The 18638-nt window shown below is 40.8% G+C and overlaps 1 protein-coding gene across 3 annotated transcripts in view; it reads right to left on the reverse strand.

Annotated features, from left to right (window-relative positions):
* The window catches only part of HACE1 (HECT domain and ankyrin repeat containing E3 ubiquitin protein ligase 1), a 79697-nt gene that overhangs the window by 34762 nt on the left and 26297 nt on the right, over window positions 1-18638 (reverse strand). For 2 of the 3 annotated variants that reach the window (XM_040983831.1, XM_040983830.1), the window contains 5 exons: window positions 17549-17631; window positions 11296-11392; window positions 11011-11112; window positions 9772-9878; window positions 3797-3947 (listed from right to left, as the gene is read on the reverse strand). In XM_040983831.1, coding sequence (XP_040839765.1) covers window positions 3797-3947; window positions 9772-9878; window positions 11011-11112; window positions 11296-11392; window positions 17549-17631 — 540 coding nt within the window. The remainder of the gene's footprint in view (window positions 1-3796; window positions 3948-9771; window positions 9879-11010; window positions 11113-11295; window positions 11393-17548; window positions 17632-18638) is intronic. The other variant, XM_040983832.1, reaches the window with a different exon arrangement.

An 18638-nucleotide genomic window follows, 5' to 3' on the forward strand; every position in this document is an offset into this window, starting at 1 on the left:
TAAGGTATCTCATTTTATTTATAAAAAATAAGATACCTTATTTTATTTATATATCACAGATATGCAAGGGCACTCTAGAATATTTTTGGAAAATGGAAAATAAGTTTATTTTGGTGTAAAATATTTTTGAAATTAGGTTTATGTTATAACACTAAGTCTGGATTCTACCAAAAAAAAAAAAACTAAAAGGGAAAAACATGCTATTATTTTTACCTATTAAAACAAATATCTGAACCAAGCATTAAATGGCTAAACAGACTATTCAGCTCTTATTTATTTTCTGATATCATTAGCAGGTAGGTGACAGACTGAAATTTTAGCCAAAAAAAAAAAAAACAGAAAATAGTGAATAATAATATATATGCAATTTTTATAACAGTGACCATATCTATAATTAAGTTGACATTCTACTTATCACTACAGATGAGTTTAAAAAATGAATAGAAAGCAAAAATCAGGGTAGATTCACTCCCTAACAGAGTGAGCCAAGACAGGAAGACATTAAGAACAACCTTGGGAGAAAGTCCAGCACAGTGGCCAGGTCGCTGCTTTGACCACCCATAATCCTCTATGAAGCAGCCTGCCTTGAGTCCCAACTACTTCCAATCCAACTTGGTGATAATGCCCATGTTAGGAAGTAGATGATGGCTCAAATAGCCGAGTCCATGCCACAACCATGGGAGACCCAAACTGGTGCTCCAGGTTCCTGACTTGCGTGCTGGCTGCTGAGAGCCTCTGAGGAATAAGCCAGCACATAGACAATATGCTTCTGACTCTGTGCCTTTCAAACAAATTGATTTTTTTTTTAGGAGCCCTTTGTGGGAAGTGAACATTTTAGCATTAAAACACACTTAAAAATTCACTGGCAAAATTTTAACTAACATTTCAGATTCAAATTGCAAAAGGACAATAAAATTATACATCAAAACAGTGTTCCAGGAAGTGGATATGAAAAGCCAAATTTTGAATTACAAGATGCATAATTTCCTTCTTCCAGGAGGTGGCACAAGAGAGGAAAAAATACACACAAAAAACTGAAAAGCTTTCAAAGTGAAACAAATAGATGAACAGAGATGTATACCTTTCTAAAACACTGCTAAAATATCTCCTGTTACCACTTAGCAATGCTGACCACCAAATACCAGTTCATGCTAAAGCTTTGGCACAGGGCTTGTCCAGTAGACACTCTAACTGGATTAAGGCTACCACCAAGGAGCACGTGGGCTGGAATGGGGGCTGTGTTCTGATCCGGTTACAGTGAAATCCCCCTTGGCACAAGTGTGGACTGGGACTGGACGCACCGGCTGGACCAGACCCCAGTACTGTCTGGTGCTCCTGGAGAACCAGGATAGAAGTGAGACGGATTATGCTAAGGTCGCAACCCCTACTGAACCATGTGTGAGCCGTATGTGGGAATGGACTGGACGAGCCATGGCTGGGCTGAAATATCCAACAACAAGAACCAGCTTGGGTCGAAAGCTAGTCAGGAACTGGGCTAGGGCTGGCTCATGGACCCACTGGCATGCGCAAAATCCGGCACTGGGAGAGGTTCTGATGGAGGAGCCTGGGCAACTCCTCTGGCAGGACACAGACCCCACTGGTAAGCGCAAGAAGCATGAATGGAAACAGCCCAGAGCAGGCCACAAGAAGTTTCCCACTGGCAAACATTAGGCATGGATTGGGGGCAGACCAGGCTAATCAGTTAACCTCATCACTGGCAAATCCGAGCACCCGAACAGAGTAAGGGTCGAGCCAGGTTTGGTTGCGATAAAAACCAGTCCACACTACAGAAAGCCAGGAGGAGGTTGACTGTGCCGGATGTGACTGCAGTGCCCATCCAGCACACGTGAGAAACAGGAGGGGAGGGGACAGAGCCAGCGGGGGAATAAGGGGAGGTTCCCCTGCTGGACAGCTACCCCCACTGGAGAGCATGAACTGGGATGGGGGCAGACCAGACTAAGCAGGGCTACAACACCTGTGCGCCTCATGTGGACTAGACCAGGGAAAAGCCAGGATGGGTTGATTGTTCCTTGGGTGCAACCTACAATTAGAATGGGAGAGGGCTGTTTGGGCATAGCCGTAGCATCAGCTGGCTGAAACTGGCACTGGGGGCTAATCCTGTCAAGTTAAACTGCAGAACCACCTGGAAAGTGCACAATCCGGGAGTGAGAGACTTGGGAGGGAAATAGTGGGTTCCCCCCTCTTGGGTTACCACTGCCACGGGAAGGCACGAGAACTAGGACAGGGGCTGGGGTAGCTAGACAGAGAGGCACTCAACCACACCCGTGAAGGCTTGACTGTTGAGCTGGGTAGATGGATCCAAGCTTCAATGCCATTTGCCATGTACGACAACCAGGGGGATGTGGGTCAGATTGGACTGGTCTGCCACACATATTGGCAAACCAGGGTAGGGGGTTGGCCTGGTGGGGGTTACTGTGGGCCGCTCTCATCAGGATGCAGCTCCCACTGGTTTAGGTGAAGACCAAGTATGTGCTGTACAGAACCAGGCTGGACTGCAACACCCATTGGTTCCAGTAGAAGGCGGGGCTGAAAACAGAAGCAACCTAGCACTTGCAACTACCAGCTGACCGGATGATGGACTGTGCTGGGCCCTGTGCTTGCTGGTGCATACGAGTATCTGGCCTGGGAACACCTCAGACGAAGTTTCTTTGGTGATCTGCCCAACTGAAATGCCAGACTCAGAACACAAACCATGAAGGGACAGCAGATGGAACAAGTTAATCAACCACCTCAGCAACAAAATACCGGGCAAATAGAGACGCTATGATGGACAATGTCAATTAATGGATTTTTCAACAACCTCATCGTGTTTGGAGAGGCAAGATTGGCAGCAATTTCAAAACTGGTGACCTATTGAAACCACTTCAATGAGTATCCCGGAGCATGCCCCACATGTGGGACTTGGGGTGGGTGGGAAATCAGGTGGGGCTTCTCCCTCAATATCCCCCTCTACCTCAGATATATGAAGGAAACAATATGGAAATAATAGTCTTACCCACTTTCCTGTAGCCCTTGACCCTTTATGCACTAATTAACCATGTAAAGATTGTTAAAATTAAAAAAAAAAATATCTCCTGTATAGTATCTATCAACCTACTTATTTTGCGATTTGACCCTAATGTGAAATTTACTTGGAAAATAACAGAGTATTTGTTACAAGGCATTATCTCTAAGGTTAATGAGATGCAATAACACTGAAACTGAGTAACTTCCAAAACAGAATTAAAGAGTAATACTCCAGTATAAAGTAAAGCTGCAACTAGTTTTTTGGTTATTCTTCTGCAGTGAATCCACTGCTTAGAAATATAACAGGTGTTTACAAATAGTAATATGTGATAATTACCACTATGTTTCAACACTTGTAAGAATTCTAGACTGTGGTCCTTTATTTTTAAGCTCTCTGTTAAATACCAAATACCAGAACTCCAAAACATTAAAACAATCTCCTAGAGAAAATGCTTGCAAAATATTTATTTGTAAGTACCTGTAAAACTGTCCATGTAAGTAAAGAATCATTTAACTCAAACTCATTACTTTAGTTTTGAATCTTACAAATAGCAAAGCCATCCATTCTACCTAAATTTCAGGAAGTGATACATAAAAATATTTGCATCACTTTTTGTCACCCATGTGGGCAAATGGCCTGCCTTCTGAGCTTCAGCTTAGACAGAGCTCCCAGAGAGAAGAGCATCTGGAGAATGAATCAGTGGCAAGCAGGCATTGTCAAATTCACTTATTTTATGTCTAATCTTCCAGAAAAATACATTTTTCTGACCTTGAACACTTGGCTTCTTGGAGTTTTATTCCCATTGTAGCCCATATCAATTCCATTACTGGGGGAGGATGGACCGATCCGAAAGACATGACAAAATATTCCTACAATCCTTAAAAGGCTCTTCATTTGAGCATCATAATTACTTGAAAGGCTGAAAATAAGAATTAAATATGACATATTAAATGGAATAAACTCATCATATATGAAAGCATTTTAAAACATTTTAGCTCACTAACAATACATTTCACAAGCACAGTAAAATCCCTTTCCCGTAATGACAGGAGATGGAATGGCTTAATAGGAAGTTCCCAAATATGTATTATTTGGCTTATTAACTTTTTTAAGATTTATTTATTTTGTATTGCAAAGTCAGATATACAGAGAGAATGAGAAAGAGAGAAAGGTCTTCCATTTTCTGGTTCACTCCCCAAAAGGAGTGGCTTTGGGTCATCCTCCACTGCTTTCCCAGGCCATAAGCAGGGAGCAGGATGGGAAGTAGTGCAGGTGGGACATAAATTGATACCCATACCGGATCCTGGCACCTGCCAGGTAAGGACTTAGCCACTGAGTCGGGCCTGAAGAGTTAGTTTCTAAAGGTACCAGATACAAAGTAATTCCCAACTTTTAGTTCTAAAAGTATATTCAAAAATCAAACTGCTTAGAATGCTGCATATCTTACACAGGAAGCATTGGTATACATGATTATGTTCTTGGTCAACCCACAACTGAGCTCTCCTAAGAGGCTGAACTTGCCATCATTCTATTTCTCTAATCATGCTTCCCAGTCCAGAAAAATAACCATGTGAACATTCAAAAATTGAGTATTTTTCTTAAAGATTTATTTAGTCTTATCTGATTTATGGAGAGAGGAGAGATAGAAACAACCATCTGCTGGTTCACTCCCCAAATGGCTACAATGGCCAGAACTGAACTGAACTAGGAGCCAGGAGCTTCTTCCAGGACTCTCACATGGATGCAAGGACCATATCCTCTGCTCCTTTCCCAGGTCAGAAGCAGGGAACTGGATCGAAAGTGGAGCAGCTGGGACTTGAACTGGCACCCATGTGCAATGCAGGTGCTGCAGATGGAGGATTACCACATTAAGCCAACATACCAGCCCCAAACTGAACAAAGTTACTGATTAGGTTCTTCAAGGTTGTTCTTTATAGAAAACTAGGTTAACACTAAGCCATACCTAAACTTTGACAACCAAAAAGCTTTTCAGAGTTTCATCACACCTAGAATCGGCCATTATCATGACTATCAGTCACTACTCTTCCACCAAGAAGTCGCAGGAGTTTAAATTTGTAACTTTAAAGAAGATTTTGTGTTGCTCAAGGAATGGTTTTATGTTCAAATCTCTAGCACCAGTGCTATGGCTTGTGTTGAAAGCTTGATCTCCAGAGTATACTCTTGGGAAAGGAGGCAGAACATTTAGGAAATGGAGGCTGGTACTTAGATCATTAGGCATACCTCCAAGGAGACTGAGGAACCCAGGTCTCTCCTCCTCCCTCTCTGCTCTGAGATGTGAGGGTTCACCCCAACTGGTGCTCCTGCTATTGCCATTCCTTATTCATTACTGATCAAAAATAGTCCACAAGAACAAGAAATGAGCTACAAGTGTCAGTAAAATATAAAGGCTGTTACCATGTATATCATATCTGACAGAGACACATATCACAATAGAAAAACACTTTCTTTGCTTTAGTAAACTTCAAATACATACACACATAAATATGTACACACATATAAACATATATATATGTTTATATATATATTTTATATATATATAAAATATAGTTACACAGGGCTTTTTAAAAAGATTTATTTTTATTGGAAAGGCAGACATACAGAGAGGAAGAGAGACAGACAGGAAGATCTTCCATCTGATGGTTTACTCCCCAAGCAGCTGCAATGGCTGGAGCTGAGCCAGTCTGATGCCAGGAGCCTGGAATTTGTTCCTGGTCTTCCACATAGGTCCAGGGAGGGTCTCAAGGCCTTGGGCTTTCCTCAACTACTTTCCCAGGCCACAAGCAGGGAGCTGGATGGGAAGCAGGGCCACCAGAATTAGAACTGGTGCCAATACGGGATCCCAGCGCATACAAGGTGAGGACTTTAGCCACTAGGATATCGCACCAGGTCCTGTATAGGTTTTTATATATTTACTAAATGCTTCTAGTTTTATACGTAAGATTGGTTACAGTGATAAAATAGAAATACAGTTTGCTGACAATTTCTTTATTGTGTTACAGCTCTTTGAAGTTACTTATAATAACTTGAATTAAAAAGGTATGAATTTAATTTGTCTCTGAAAATTAACACATACACAAATATTTGTTTTACATACCTGTTATAAGCAGTACTTTATCAGTTATATTTTCTTTAGGAAGTGTTTTCTTAAGTAACAAATTGGAGTATCATCCTAATTTATTAACATAGACTAATAATTTTCTATCATCTTACCCAGCTAAAGCTTCTTCCAAGCAGGACCGCTTACACAACAAAAGGCTATTTTTTTTTCCAATTTCCAACTGTGAAATATCCTTTTTGTATTATATGTGAAAGTTATAAAATCCATACTTCATCAGGCCTTTCTTCCAGGTGATTATGAAATGACTGCTCTTTCAAAGCCTTTGCATGTCGATATCAAAACTTACTTTTCTAAATAGTTGTGTTTTGAAAGGCAAAGGTATGGACAAACAGACACTGCATCTGCTGATGAACTCCACAAATAGACACGACAGTAAGTCCTGGGCCAGACATAAACCATTAGCTTCATGTGGGCCTCTGACCCGGGAGACAGGAGCCCAAGTACTTAGATCATCAAGCACAGCTTTCTATTCTTGTTTTAAGAAATATCCAGGGTGGTTGCAGATTGCCCTGGGAAGGAGGTCTGAGATGTGTTGGAGTAGGAAAACCTGAGGGCATGTTTGGCCAGGGAGGAATGACTTCGGGGGCTTCCATGGACTGAGACATTGTACTTACAGGTAAGTGAGGGAGCTGAGACAAAGTGGCTTATGAGGGGGAGACTAGAGGGTATGTCTAGGTCAAGCCAAGGCACATGTCCTAGTGGGAGACCTGGGCTGGGCTAAGTAGCACTGCCTGCCACCCACAGACGCATGCAAAAGCTAGGATTGGGGGAATGCCTGGTTGGGTTAGACCATAGTACCCACCCATGAATGTTGGGGCAGGGAGTGGACCATGTCAGGCTGAAACTCAGCACACAACAGAACATGAAAAGAACCAGATCATGGAGCAGATTCTGTGGGGGAATCTGTGGACTTGCCTCTATGGGACTGTAGCATCTGCCAGTTAGCATGGGAGCTAGGTCTATCATGAACTCACCTTACAGAAACTCTTCTGACACTCAGAGAAGCCAAGACTGGGAGGAGGCCTGGCCGAACAAGGGTGCAGCAGCCACTGATATAAGTAAGGGCCAGGATAGAGGACAGACCATGTCAAGCGCAGCCACAGCACCCACCAGCACATTTGAGATCCAGAACTTGGAGTGGGCTTTATAGCAGAAGTTGGGGAACAACCCTACTAGGCCACTACTCTGCTGGGGAGCACAAGAGCTGGGGTTGGGGGTGGCCTGCATGTGTGTGAGATGGGTCTGGGGACAAGCTGGGCCAGGCCTGGTGACAGCACTGACTGGCATGCACAAGAGCCAGGACATGGTGTGAGCTGCACCCAGTAGTCTAGGTTGCAACACCTACCAATGAGAGCTAAGACTGCAGGTGGACCATGCCAGGCTTGGGTCAAAGCCCCCACCAGCAAGTGCAAGAATGGGGCTTGGAACAGGCCTAGTAGGGGAACTGTGGGGACTCACTTGCTAGGTTGCAGTTCCCATTGCTGAATTGAAAGCAAAGGCTGTTGGCCGACTGGGCTGGGCAAGGCTAGTACCTATCCATGCATGTGGGCTAAGTCTAGGAGCAGTCCAAACTGAGCTACGCTTCAGTACCTCGCTGGTGCTTGTGAGAGACAGAATGGGTATAGGACAAGCCAGGCTAGGGTAAGGCACCTGCCAAGTCACATGAGAGCCAGGTCCAGGGTAGGGCCATGCTATATTAGGCTGTAGCATCCACTGATGAGAGCCAGAATGGATGTGAGCCAGTCAGGCTAAGTCGTAGTACCCACAGGTGAATGTCAAGACTGGTCATGTCAGACTAGGCCACAGTATCTGCAGCATTCGTGAGATCTGGGTCTGGTAGCAGACCTGATAGGGAACTCCCCTGCTATGCTACAGCTCCTGCGGGAGTGTTAGAGCTGGAGTTGGGAACAAGCCAAGCCAGGCTGAGCAACAGCACCAATCAGCATTCTGCGGACTGGTTCTGTGGGTGGGCCAGGCTAGGCCAGTCCACGGCACACCTCAGCACAAGTGAGTCATGATGGAGTGTAGGTCTGACAAGGTTGGACTGTAACAACCATGGGTTCACATGAGAGTTGTATCTGGAAGTGGGTCAGGCTGGATCAGACTCCTGCACCCACCAGTGAGAGCTGGGACTGGGAACAGGACAGTCTCGGCAGGGCTACAGCACCCATAAACTGGCATTTGGATTAGGTCTTGTGGGCAGGCTAGCAGGGATAGACTGTCGCATCCGCTGACACAAAAGAGAGCCAGAATGGGTATGGGCCAGCCAGGCTAGCTACAGCACCAGCAGGCAAGTGATGGGAGTAGGTGCAAGTCATGTCAGGCCAGACCATGGTATCCCCTGGCAAGTGAAAGATCCAGGGCTGGGAATGGATGTGGTAGGGGAACTGTAGGCACCCCTCTGCTAAGCTGCAGCTCCCACTGGTGAGCATGAGAGCCAGGCCTGGGGAGTAGGGCAGGATGGCCAAGGCAGCAGCACCTATTGCCATACATGTGGGCCAGGTCCAGGGCTGGGTTGGGCTGAGTTAAGCTGCAGCACCCATGGGTGTGCACAAGAGCCAAATGAGATACAGGATGGACTGTGTGTAAGCTGCAGTGCACGCCACTACACAAAAATCTGATTGGGGGTTCGCCTGGTGGAGGTTACTGGGGATTTCCCCAACTAGGCCACAACTACTAGCACCCATGAAGATCAGACCTACAGTTGGCTTTGCTGGGCTATATACTGTAGCACCACCCATCACTTTGACAGATGGGGCTGGGAGCCAAACTGACCAGGCAGCTGCATCTGTCTCAGTATGTGTGTTGGCTTGTGCAGGTGATAGATCAAACATAACCATGCACTAGCTGGCAGACACAAGAATCAAGTCTGAGGTCACCCCAACTGAGGTTTCTCAAGGAACTCCCAAACCAGACAGCTAGAATCAAACACCAGCCACTAGGAATATCACAAGATATGTCTTCTACCTTGGAGAGCATGTATTAGGACTGGGCTTCCTCAATTTCTGATGTCTGTGCAGTGGACAGCATGCCCAAATGTACACAGGGGACATGGCAGCCAGCTTATCTATGCCACCCTTCCAACTCCCTGTTGTGGCCTGGGAAAGCATTTGAGGATGGCCCAAAACTTTGGGACCCTGCACCTGTGTGGGAGACCTGGCTTTGGATCAACTCAACTCTAGCCTTTGGAATGCCTTGGGGAATGAATTAGCAGATGGATTCATCTCTCCTTCTTTCAGTAAATCTGACTTTCCAATAAAAATAAATCTTATAAATTAGTAATCAAGATTCCTGAACTAGTTCCCAGACTCTTTTTCACATACATTTTCTTATGTAACTATTGTAAGTAATCATTTCATAAAATCCTAGACACACATATACCCAAACTCAATTAAGTGTACTCTATTTTTAGTTTCTTTAGAGAGGTTAAACTCGAATTTTGCAATAGTCAATTATACTGACCCTTCAAACTAGACAATGGCAAGTCAGAAAACTTTAGAACAACTTACCATTGACCAAAGTCATCCAACAGAATAAACTATTCAGAAGATGAAGCCAGCAGATACTGCTGCTTATTGATTTGCTCTCCCCTGGAAACACTCACCTAAGCAGTTTATGACCATTTGTTGTGGCAACTTCAGCAAGGCTTGTTAGAATCTTCAGGTACTGGCTTTCACTTTGCTGAGACAAATGTTCCAGAACTTGCCGTAGCTACATTATAAACGTTCAAAAATGCAATTAAATAATCTGCTACATTTTATCAATAACAACAAAGAAGTATTTATCAGAATAGTAAGATATTAAGTCTAAACAATGGAAATTAAATCCTTTACAGCTACATTACCCTATATAAATCTGAAATTCACACAAAATGACACAGTATTCAAAATCATTCAGTAAAAAAACAATAGAACTATCAAACCTCTTGGACAGAACCCTAGAAATATGTACACACTGAGACTCTGGGTCGATATGAGATGGCGATTCCTCATCTCTGGATACTGGGATGTGTGGTTTCCCCCTTTGTCTCTCTCCTTCCCCAAGGAACAACAAGAAGAAATAGCAAATTTGGAAGCAATTAATTCTCCCAATTTTCTCTGAACCTCGATCCTTCCTACCCTGATCAACCATGTAGCCATTATTAAAAAAAATAATTTTTTAAAATGCAGATAAAATAGTATTCACCAAATACATCTCAGAAATGTAAATCTAAGCTTATAAATTTTAAAAGAATTCTAAACCCTGCAACTTTTTTCTTAGAGTAGAGCCAGTACAGACACAGGGCTCAGTTGACTATTGACTACCAATCTACCATGATATTCCTCCCCAGACTCTTTGACCCCATCCACAGTCTAGTCCTGTTCAGGCGAGACTGAAGTCTCAGAAAATAGAAGACCAAGGCCAAATATTAGCACAGTTTATTCACTACTGCAACAGCTGTTCCTCCACACTCAAAGAGCCCTGATATGAGATTTTGGCATGATATTTGCATACAACCTACACAAATCTTTCCATATACCTTAAATCATCTTTAGATTGCTTACAATAACTAACATAATCTAAAAGCTATATAAATTATTATTCTAAAATATCATTTAGGAAGTAACAACAAAAACAGATTTGGTACATGTTTGGTACACTCAACTTTTCCAAATACTTTTGATCTGCAAGTTGAACCCACGGAAGGAGAATATACTACAATCAATGCCTATCCTATACTACAGAAAAATAAATTTAAGTAATTAAAATATTAATAATAATAAAATTACTAAACAATTTATAAAATGTCACATATGCTAAGCATGAACATTACTCATTTACCAACTAGCAAGAACTGTATTACCATGTTTTCTCGAAGGTCTTCATTCTGTGTCATTTGAATAATTGTCTGGAAAAGTCTAGGGTGATACTGAATTAATACTTCACAAGTCTCTCCATATCCACCCTAAAAACAAGACTTAAATTTATCCAGGTTTAAAAACAAAGTTCCTTTAAAAAAATAAAATAGTTCCTTTTATACGTCACATTTCACACAGAGTAATCTTTGTATTTCATTTAAGAAAAATAATTGTGCTTCTCAGTTTCTACTATGAATATAAGCATCTCAGAATATATATTAAAAACACACCTGTACACACAGATCCAAAGGGGTAACTCCATTTTTATCTGGTAGATATTTGGCTCCTCGTAATAGAAGAATCTGTGCTGTATCCCTTTGACCGTGACTGTATAGAAACAGAACTGAGTTAAAATAGCATTTTATAAAAGTTTTCCTTATAAATTATAGCTGGTTAACATGAGTGAAAGAATAATGATTCTTAAAAATTAGCATAGAAAGATCTTAACTATAACTTCAGTAAGTATTACATTATATTTTCATTAAGTAGACAAGAAAATGACATTAAATCTTAGCACTGAACTTGGGTCACATTTGGTCACATTAGCTACAATAAGTCGTAATATTTGGGGATAGGTAACTACTACTCAGGCTAATTATTTTTGTCTTCTATTTAATCTCTTTCTTGGCTCTCACTTGACCTTCCTCCAACCAGACATAAATTTCTTTAGTTCAAAAGAAATTTAATCATCAAAACAAGCGTTCAGTCTTTGGACTTTAATACTTAAAAAAAAAAAAAAGAGGAGAAAAAAAGTATCAAAGCAAGACAAGCGAGGAAGAAATGTAAGGGGGAGTTTCCAGAAAAAAAAAAAATACTAACTAGCTTGCAATCCCATTCAGTCTGATTTCTGCTGATAACAAATAAACAACTCCCCTATTCTCTATCCCTTACTCTGATTACACTCTTTTTTGTAGAAGGGGGGAAAAAAATTAGCTACAATTCTTTTGACAAAGGCCAAGCTAATTTGGGGGCAGAAAAAATTCCCTGTTCAATGAGTTCCCCTTAATCTTGGTAAAGACATCCCAGAGAAACCACTGCTGTGCTGTAGGCGAACTGCTGTATTGGTTAATTTTATGACATTCTTAGTTGTTTTGTAAACACACACGGGATACCCTGGACAATTTTCTGGTTCCTGCCTCTGGACCAGCCCAGCTCCAGCTGTTGTGGCCATTTAGGGAGTGAAGCAGGAGACACATCATTTCAAAAAAATAGGCTTAAACCAAGGAACAATAATACACAAAAGCCAGCATAATGCAATTAGTTTCTCAACTGCCTCATCTGTAGTATTACAACAAATTAAATCTAATGACAGACTTTCAATGTTTCACTGAAGACTTTTCAGTTCAAGTAACTGCAAATATTTACTCCTAAAAGAATCACTATTTAAATTTGATGCTACTTGCTTTTAAACTTGAGAGAGCAAGTTCTTACACTGGTTCATTTCCCAAGTGCCCCAATCTGCCCAGGCTAAGCCCAGACTACAGGCTGGAGTCAGATACCAGGAACTCAATCCAGATCTCCTAAAAGGATGGCAGAAATCCAAATGCTTGAGTTATCTGTTGCCACCCAGGGTCTGCGTAAGCTGGAAGTTGGAATCAGGAGCCAGAACTGGGAACTTCAACTCAGGCACTCCAATGAGTCGCTGGCATCTTCAAAGTGTCTTCATTACGAGGCTAACTGTCTATTCCAAAGTCACTTTTAAAAATGTTGATGGATGGAATATTCTCTCTTCAAGTAAATGTCGATCTGTCATACATAAACTAAGAAAGCTGGCTAAAACATAACTTGTAAGACTGTGGTAAAGTGAACAAATCCTCTGTTTGTGACACAAGCATCCATAGGAGCACTGGCTCAAGTCCCGGCTGCTCCATGTCCCACTGAGCTCTCTGTTAATGTGTCTGGGAAAGCAGCAGCAGATGGCCCAAACCTGTGGGACCTTGACAAACCTTCTGAGAGACCAACTGCATCTTTAGCGATCATTTGAGGACTGAATGAGCAAATGAAAGATCTCTCTCTCTCTCTTTTCAAATAAGTAAGTAGCTTTTAAAGAGACAGAGAAAAAATAACTTATAGTAGCTTTTAAAGCAGTTAGAAATGATTTCTCCAACACCTTCAGTCCTAAGAATTTGAGAACCTGGCCAGAGTGTATATAGTTGGAACAGTTTTTGCAACTGATTATCAAGAAAAAAAAAACATATTAAAAAAAAATCCTTCTATATTCTCAAAGTGTACAATTTCTAGTCCAAGGGCTGTTTTATACAGCTACTTTGATCTTGAGTTTTCTAATGTAGAGGAGTTATTTAGCAGTAGCTACAGATTCACATACTTATCCTCACTTTTTTCTGCTAGAAACTTTTACCACACCATAACTGTCTCATTAACTTACTTTATCTACACAGCCTAACTAAATCTTACCTTTCATGATAGAACAAAAATTATCTGAAGATACAGAAAGTTCCTTAAACCATTATACATTCCAAATCTTCATTTGAAAAAAAAGCAACTGAAGGAATGAGGAATATTATAGCTGAACATAAAACTAATCTAACAAGTAATCTTCAAGTATTTACAGCAGTCATGCAAAAGACCTAAACAAGGTTGTGTAACACTGTCAGGTGAAAGCAAAAAAACAACAGTGTGCCTATAGTTCACAGACAAGAAGCCTTTGAGTAATAATGTCTTATCCGTAGTACCTAAAGAAAAGCGGCTGTAAAAGACTTTCTGTCAAGACCTTAACATCAGAATAAATTTGAGAATGACTCAGAGAAGCACTACATTATTCAGCAGTTTTCAAAATTAGAACAGAAGTAACACAAAGAGAAAATGAGCAGAGTAGAAGAATCATTTCTCAGAAGAAAATCTCATAAAAAATAAATCAAATGAGGACAAAATAATTTCTGCTCACTAGGGAGTAGCCAACACACTCAGGCCCAGCAGCACGTTCTCAATGCTGAATTATCTGCAGAACATTTTACAGAGCCATGTCATTTAATTCTCACTACAGTACTGTAAGGCAGAGATCAGCACTTCTGTTTCACCAAAAAGATTAAAAGCTTCAGAGGTAAAGAAACATAACTAACGTTGCATAGCTTTAGTTAGTCCTCGGATTTTAACACTGCCTCCAGAAATCGAGCTCTCTCTGCTTTATCTCAATACTATCTACTGTAAAATTCAAAGAAAAAGGAAGTTTAGGCAAGTGCTGTGGCACAGTAAGTCAAGCCACTAATTCTAATGCCCAATACATTAACAGAGTGCCGGTTCTGATCTCTGTGACTCCGTTTCAAACCCAACTTGCTGTTGACACACCTGGGAAGGTAGCAGCTGATGTCTCAAGTGCTTAGGTCCCTGTCACCCACATCAGATGACAGGATGAAATTCCTGGTTCATGACTTCCACCTGGGCCAGCCCTGGCTATTAAGAGCACTTGGGGGAGGGCCCGGCGCGGTGGCACAGTGGTTAAGGTCCTCACCTTGCACGCCCAGGATCCCATATGGGCACCAGTTCTATCCCGGCAGCTCCACTTCCCTTCCAGCTCCCTGCCTGTGGCCTGGGAAAGCAGTCGAGGACAGCCCAAAGCCTTGGGACCCTGCACCCGCGTGGGAGACCCGGAAGAGGCTCCTGGCTTCGGATCAGCATAGTATCGGCCGTTGCGCTCACTTGGGGAGTGAATCATCGGACGGAAGACCTTCCTCTCTGTCTCTCCTCTCTGTATATCTGCCTTTCCAATAAAAAAATAATAATAATAAAAATAAATCTAAAAAAAAAAAGAGCACTTGGGGGATGAACCAGTAGAAGACCTTCCTTCTCTTTCTCTTCCCATCTCCCTTCTCAGTAACTCTGCCTTTTAAATATTAGTTTCAATATTTTACCCTTGAATATATGATTCATCTAGCATTATTTTTTTAACCAATAAAACTTATTTCATATTAGTCTTTTGCCTTAGAGCCCTGTAATTTTTGCAGAGATAACTAATTCTATTTCCCACTGAGACAACTGATCAGAGACAGTACACTGGGAATAATTGATATTTAAGTGTATACCTGTATCTAAATATCACACAAAAGTTTGCTTGTAAATGAACCATGCTGGGCACCGATCATCCTTCCACAATGCTGAATTTCATTTCCAGATTGATTTCTCATTACATACGTGCCTAAGCATTTTTGTTCAGAAAGATCTAATATTTGCCAGAAAGTGTTCACAAAAACATCCCCATATTCTAGAGAAATATCCCACTTTGTATAAGATGAATACACCTATAATTATTAATTACTATAAATGGAAGTACTTTATACATTTCTAAAGCATGCAATTGTAGTGACTCAAAAATATTTACTAAGTATTTAAGTACACTGAGTATAATGTGTTAGAGAAAATATCTAGGCGCATCTAAAACATATGTCTGCCTCCTCCAGTGAACAAAAGACCTCAAACACCTCTTCAAAAGGCGAAAAGACATGAGTAGCCTTTGCTTTCACCATATCAAGGCTACTGCATTGTAAGGCAACATGTTTTACTTTCCTCTTCTCTTCGGCCTCTCTAGAAGCTGTTATCGGCAGAAGAAATCCTCAATGAGTTCTTGTAATATAGCATTAGAAGACCTCAATATGTCACATGAAGCTAATTTTTAAAACCCTGACTACTGCTTTAGAAAATCTGTCCTATACTTCAGACCAGCTTCAACAGCAAATATTCAAGTCTGTAAGTATCTGTCTAATGTAGTCACGAACAACCAACAGGCTTTAGAGTATATATTTATAGACAAAGAAGAGCCTGTGCAGTGATTAACAGAATCTGTCTTTGAAGTGAAAAGCATTAGAAGAGTTGAAGAAGGATACCACATGATGATCAAGGAATCCATTATGTAAGAAGAAATCAACATAATAAATGCATACACATCAAATGCCAGGACATCTAGCTACATTAAACAAATATTAATGGATTTAAAGGGAGAAATAGACTCCAATACAATAACAGCGGAGGACCTGAATACCTCACTAATCTCAGTGGACAGATCAATGAGACAGAAACTCAGTTAGGAAACAACAGACTTCACCTTTTCCTTAACATTTTAAATCTTTACAAGCAACCCAGATGACTTTACAATTGTCTAGGTGCACCCCGGTATCTGGGAAATAATAAAATATAATCTTCCCTTCATAACAGCATTCCACTTACAATTTTTTTTCTAATTTCACTCAAACTGACTGATAAACTTGTCTACTTCAGATTCCAACAACTTCTCAGAGGAAAGAGGAACATGCAAGGAACATAGCCATTGGCACCATCTGGAAATTCTGTGGCTTCTGAGGCAGACACTTTCAATGAGATAAGGAGATTTTTGAACTTAGGATAGGAAACCTAGATAGGGTTAGGGACCTACATCCCTAACAATCAGGAAGTAGTTACAGAATATGTGATGAATCTGCATCCTTCAACAACCCTTTAAGATTAAGCATCAGAAATCTCTGCACAGGAAATGAAATGGAATAGGTAGTTATGTAAGCTTAGGGTCACAAATTGGAAGCTACAGCTCCCCCCCCCCGTCTAGGAAATTCTATCCACCTACCTATCAAATGACTCCTTTCCCAAGATGAACTTTTCCCACTTGCATTTTGAAGAAACAAAAGAACAGTGAGGAATAGCAAAGAAATCAGAGAATCCATTTAAGAGAGCGCTACAGTTCTATAGGTAAGGGGCCACAACTTTAAGGTGGTGTTGATGAATTGGAGAAAAGTAGAGATTCAAAATACACTTGAAGGTTAGATTTACAGAACTTAACAAATTCTAACTCGAAAGAGACAGATTTAAAAATTCTGGTTTCCAATTAAATAATTAGGTTAGGAGATGTGACGGGGAAGTGGCAATGGGGACATGGGAAGTCTGTGCTAATACTTTTGTTTTTTAACTTAAAATTTTGGGGAAATAAAATCTTCTTTTACATTAAGTAGATTTTGGCTCTTAGGAAATATAAACTACTTTTATTTCTTTTTATTGGAAAGGAAGATTTTTAAAGAGAAGGAGAGACAGAGAAAGATCCTCGCTTCCCATGTGGCTGCAATGGCCAGAGTAGAGCTGATCCAAAGCCAGCAGTTTCTCCCAGGTCCTGAGGCACTGGCCATCCTTTACTGCTTTCCCAAGCCACAAGCAGGGAGCTGGATGAGAAGTGGAGCACCCAGCACACAAACCGGCACCCATATGGGATCCTAGTTCTTGAAGGGAGAAGATTTGCCAATCAAACCACTGCACTAAGCCCAAAGTAAAATCTTTCTAAAAATAAGCAATTAGTCTATCTCAAAAGCTCCTATTTACAATTTTAATACACTGGCATTTAAACACAAAAGAACATACTTCTCATATAGTTAGGTATATACTATAATGTTCTTTAACATTGAGAAAACAGGAATTTTAGAACTTACAGAGAGATGTTTGCTTAGATATACATCATTCTTAAAGAAAAAAAACTGAATACAAGTATCATACCTGCAAGCAAAATATAATGGAGTGGCTCCTGAGACATTCGGCCTATTAATGTCAGCACCACTGTCTAGTAAGCATTGCACTGTCTGGAAAGGAGAGAAACAATTTAAAGTTAGCCCAGAGGAATCCAACAAAAGGCACCATTATCATAATTATAATTCATTTAAGGATCACTCTTCCCCAAACCTGAATCTCTAAAGAGAAACCGAGTAGACACATGAAAACTATGACACAGAACAAATTCAGCTTACTGTAAGTTCTCTGAGCTTCTCAGGTACTTAATTATGTGAGCACCAGAATTATGTGAACACCAGAAAGACTGTATCTTAAGAGAAAGATTACAGCAGAAGAAGAAAAATAATGAAGACTATATAATAAACAAAATGAAAAACATTCAATAACAAAAGACAAGTCATAATTCTGAATCTATGCAATTAATAATGCAGCACAACTGCTGATTTAAGGAACATTATGTGAAAGAAAAGTTATTAAGGAGTTTATGATCAGTTCCTTCATCTGAGCATTTTTAAATAGAAGTAATTTAAAATCACATTGCAAGGACAGCAAGTGGGTAGAATGCACCCCTCCAACCACCCAAACTACTTTCTTCCAACAAGAGGATGTTGGAATTTTTCATCATGTTTATCTCTAACAAAACAGATGCAATTTGTATGAAACCATAGTAAATATTATTGTTTCTTAGTTACAAAAAAAGTAAACCTTTATTCAAATATTTTAAAAGTCATCAATATCTGAAAAAGCACTGCTTGTTATGAAAGCAAGAATATGAGCACTCAATGATAAATTCCACAAAGCTTTACGGCTCTAAGCTAGTGGCTGGCTCAGCACTTCTTTTTAAGATGTTTTGCAAATATATAATGTAAAAGCAGATTTAGACAGAGGACAGACAGACAGACAGAAATCTTCTATCGTTGGTTCACTCCCAAATGGTCACAATGGCTAGAGTTGAGCTGATCTTAAATCAAGAGCTAGGAGCTTCTTCCAAGTTTCCCAAGTGTGTGCAGGGACTTAAGCCAACTCCACTGCTTTCCCAGGCCATAAGCAGAGAGCAAGATTGGAAGTAGAGGAGCCA

This window comes from Ochotona curzoniae, unplaced genomic scaffold, assembly GCF_017591425.1.
Source record: "Ochotona curzoniae isolate NIBS_2020 unplaced genomic scaffold, NIBS_Ocur_1.0 contig_3819, whole genome shotgun sequence".
NCBI classification, from domain to species: Eukaryota; Metazoa; Chordata; class Mammalia; order Lagomorpha; family Ochotonidae; genus Ochotona; species Ochotona curzoniae.